The sequence below is a fragment of the Ranitomeya imitator genome, chromosome 5, assembly GCF_032444005.1.
Source record: "Ranitomeya imitator isolate aRanImi1 chromosome 5, aRanImi1.pri, whole genome shotgun sequence".
Taxonomy (NCBI): domain Eukaryota; kingdom Metazoa; phylum Chordata; class Amphibia; order Anura; family Dendrobatidae; genus Ranitomeya; species Ranitomeya imitator.
This window is the reverse complement of record NC_091286.1, coordinates 645,833,977-645,837,543: the sequence shown is the minus strand read 5'-3', so window position 1 is coordinate 645,837,543 and position 3,567 is coordinate 645,833,977. Positions and strand designations below refer to the sequence as shown.

The 3,567-nt window shown below is 44.1% G+C and overlaps 1 protein-coding gene across 1 annotated transcript; it reads right to left on the bottom strand.

Annotated features, from left to right (window-relative positions):
• Positions 1–423: 423 nt before the first annotated feature.
• LOC138638668 (uncharacterized) lies at positions 424–3,017 on the bottom strand. The gene is made up of 3 exons (XM_069728150.1): positions 2,376–3,017; positions 1,503–1,913; positions 424–1,143 (listed from the first exon to the last, which is right to left on the bottom strand). Exons 2-3 carry the CDS (start codon positions 1,911–1,913, stop codon positions 613–615), a joined length of 942 nt encoding a protein of 313 aa, XP_069584251.1. The 5' UTR covers positions 2,376–3,017; the 3' UTR covers positions 424–612.
• Positions 3,018–3,567: the final 550 nt, after the last annotated feature.

Genomic DNA, 3,567 nt, shown 5'->3' with positions numbered 1-3,567 from the left:
TTTAAACATTGACAACGGTAACCATGGTAAACATCACGTTACTAAGAGTGGCCCTGCACTTATTAACCCAATGTTTCCCTTGTTTCTTGTGACTACATCGCTGAATCGGCGTTACACATGCTGTGTGTAACGCCGTTTCAGCGATGTCAGCGGGAGATTCAGCAACCACAAAAAGTGCTGTACTTTCCCCAGCGACCAATGATCTCCCAGCATACATTACCGTCACACAACAATTTAGTTAACGATATCGTTGCTACGTCACAAAAAGCAACGATATCGTTAACAATATAGTTATGTGTGACGGTAATGTATTGGGTATTCTAGCATTCGCATGTCCCCGTCGCATATTGCCCAGCAACGTAGTATATTGACCAGCGGCGTCATTTATTGCCAAGCCAAAGAGACACGTAGTACATACACAAATTTAAGAAACCAAAAATTTTATTATTTGTATTAAAAATTTTATTATTTGTTATTACAATACTTTTTTAATGTTGATGAGGCATAGGGGATTAATGACCGGGTGCCAGGAGGATGCCTGCAGGGGAGAAGGCATAGGGGATTACTTGTGGAGCATCTAAAACACAAGTCTCATTTATTTAAACTACAACACTACAAATTTTGGTAGTAAGTGTCCATCTCACTGTAGTGGTGCGTGGCTATAGGAGGTCCTTGTGATAAGTCACCAAAAGAAGGGGGTGCAGGTGGTGTCCGGAACTGAGAATTATGTGGCCCAGGTCTGCGGACAGGAGTGCTGTGCATGGGCTCCTGTTGGTGTCCCCAATAAAAATGGGCACTGGGCTGACGGACGTCAATGCTCAATGTTGATGTGTCGCATAGTTTTCCTGCGGCTGCCGCGTTCATAACGTCAAACATTATTCTCTCCGCGTGAGATCTTTGGGTATCATCCAGTCTGTTTAAACGTTCCTCAACCAAGGATGCGAATGGGGAGAGTTTGGTTGTGACGTGCTTGGACAAGATGCTGTTGGCCACTGCCAGGAGATCCACAGGTGTGGCTGCTGTTGATTTTCTTTTTCTAGATGGGCGCAGTGGACATGTCTGCTCCTCGACAGACGGGCTACTGGAGGACTGAGGGGACTGGACATTGTTCGCTTCCGTTGTTTCCCGCTGTTGCAGAGGCACCTGCAATTACATGAAAAAGAAAAATTTAAAATAAATAACATACAAACGACTCTGCCACACAGCCCTAGAGAGCCCACACCTCCCCAAACACCTCTATGCCCATTGGAACCTATGAGGAACAGTTACCTGGGTTAAAAAACAAAGGGGTTAAAGAGCTGTGCAGAACTACATTGGCCGGCAATACTGTACGAATGTGCGGAAGACACAATATGTTAATTACGGACACAGGAAGTGGCAGCTGTTATCATCAGGGGGATTAAACATGAACAACGTGACTCACTATTACTGGAAGCCATGCAGTCTCATAAACATACAAGACACACGGCATGCTACAAGAAGGGAAGCTTGGGGCTACTTACATGGTCGTCAGGAGACTCAGGCAGGATATCTTCGGGCGATGGCTCACAAAGGCTAGTCACAGTCTGGCACGGGCGAGGGATTTCTTGGTCTCTAGTGAATGCCATCAGGTCGTAATACCACAGCCTGGGCACATAGACTTCCTCAGTTCCGGCCCCAGACTTCTTAGAATTTTCCACTTTGTTGACCTCTTTTTTGAAAACTGTGCGGAGAGCCTGGATCTTTTTCCTCACAATGTTTTCATCCACGGTCTCTGTGGGATGATACTCCCTGTAGACGGCCACCAGCTTCTCATACGCTTCTCTCTTCATGTAACGGTTGCTATAATCCTTAGATTTTATCTTCCACAAACAGGGCAGGGAGCGGTACATCTCTATGAGTGCCCGAACACAGTCCTGCTCATTTGTAGACATCTTTAAAAAATAAAAAAATAAAAGTTAAGAAACAGCAAAAAATAAAAGTTTGATGAGCCGTATGCCGTTCCTATTGTTATCAGTCATTTTTTGTATGGGATGGTCCGTGGGACTATTTCCACCATTTAGGGGATGGGATGGGGGCCGTTTGTGTGTTTCCTCATAGCCACCATTTGGGGATGGGATGAGGGCTATTTTTATCCATTTTGAGCGTTGAAAAATTTGTAAATTCTATTGGTTGCTATTTTGTCAATGGCCAATTTCATGTTGGTGAAACACACCATACTACAAAATCGTTTGCATTACCACTTAAAAGGGAAATACTACGACGCTAAAGCGTCTTTGGTTATAAACGTGAAAGCTCTAAAAAAATCACTGCTGAGATGTAGTATACATCTATTTCTATACACATAAATTAGTATTGCTGCATGGCAAATGAATACAGCACAAGGATATACTCACCGTAGATGTACTAATTGAGAACGCTGCAGAGTTGAAGATCTACAAACAGGTCGCTCAAAAGTTACAGCCAAGACGCCCACGAGTTGATGGAGAAGGAACACGATGGATTTCGAACCAAGACGCACACGAGATGCTCGTGGATGGCAGAGTACGCACAAGTGATTGAAAAGTTGTAAAGTCGCGGTTTATATTTCGGAACGCAGGTACACATGACCCCGATGTGACCTATCAGCGTTCTCAGTGAGACGTAACAACAAAGCCATTTGAAATATATAACGTTATGGCGTCACCTTTTGTAATGTAATAATGTGATTTAAAGGGGTCTTCTTTTGTAATAGTGATGCATTGTAAATACGCCCTTACGTAAAGTTCACACCTACCTCCTAGGCTGTCGTGACAGTTGGCGTCACCTTTTGTAATGTAATGTAAAGGGGTGCCTTTTTCAATGTAATAATGTGATGTAGGCATCACCTTTTGTCTTTGGAATGCATTTGGGAGTATGGTGATAATTACATTACTATAATAATGTTCACACCATCTCCCAGGCCATTATGACAGATGGCGTCTCCTTTTGTAATTTGTAATATATTGGGATCTTCGAAATAATTGCGTATCTATCTACGAGCGACATTGCTAAATTTAAAGGCGTCGCCTTTTGTAATGCATAACGCCTACCTGGCCACAACAAGACGCTGCGACGGCCCCTTTCATCGTTGCTGACGTCGTTGCTTTTCATGTCAAACACAACGATTCAGGCTGATCTAACGACCAAATAAAGTTCTGAACTTTCGGCAACGACTAGCGATGTCACAGCGGGATCCGGATCGCTGCTGCGTGTCAAACACAACGATATCGTTATCCAGGACGCTGCAACGTCATAGATCGTTGTCGTTCTCGTTGCAATATTGCTCAGTGTGAAGGCACCTTAAAAATAAGACCCCCAGCAACTGGGAGGGTGTACTAAGAATAGAAATGGATTAATAGGATAACACACTAATGTCATACCCATGCGATAAATGATCAATATGAAATCGATGGGGATCCGACATACGTCACCAGCACCGGTCAGATCTGGCAGATGGTGGAGTGGGAGATAAACTACAGCACTCGGCAGCGGCCACTAAACTATGCACGTGTCCACTCCATACATTACTATACCCAATCCCTGCCGGAGCAGATGTCAGCTGATTGG

Bases quoted from the DNA above. Each gene is read 5' to 3' on its own strand.
- LOC138638668 (XM_069728150.1), bottom strand. From the start codon at position 1,913: ATGTCTACAAATGAGCAGGACTGTGTTCGGGCACTCATAGAGATGTAC. The intron at 1,144-1,502 runs GTAAGTAGCCCC...ATGTAATTGCAG, and splicing joins CTGAGTCTCCTGACGACCAT to GTGCCTCTGCAACAGCGGGA.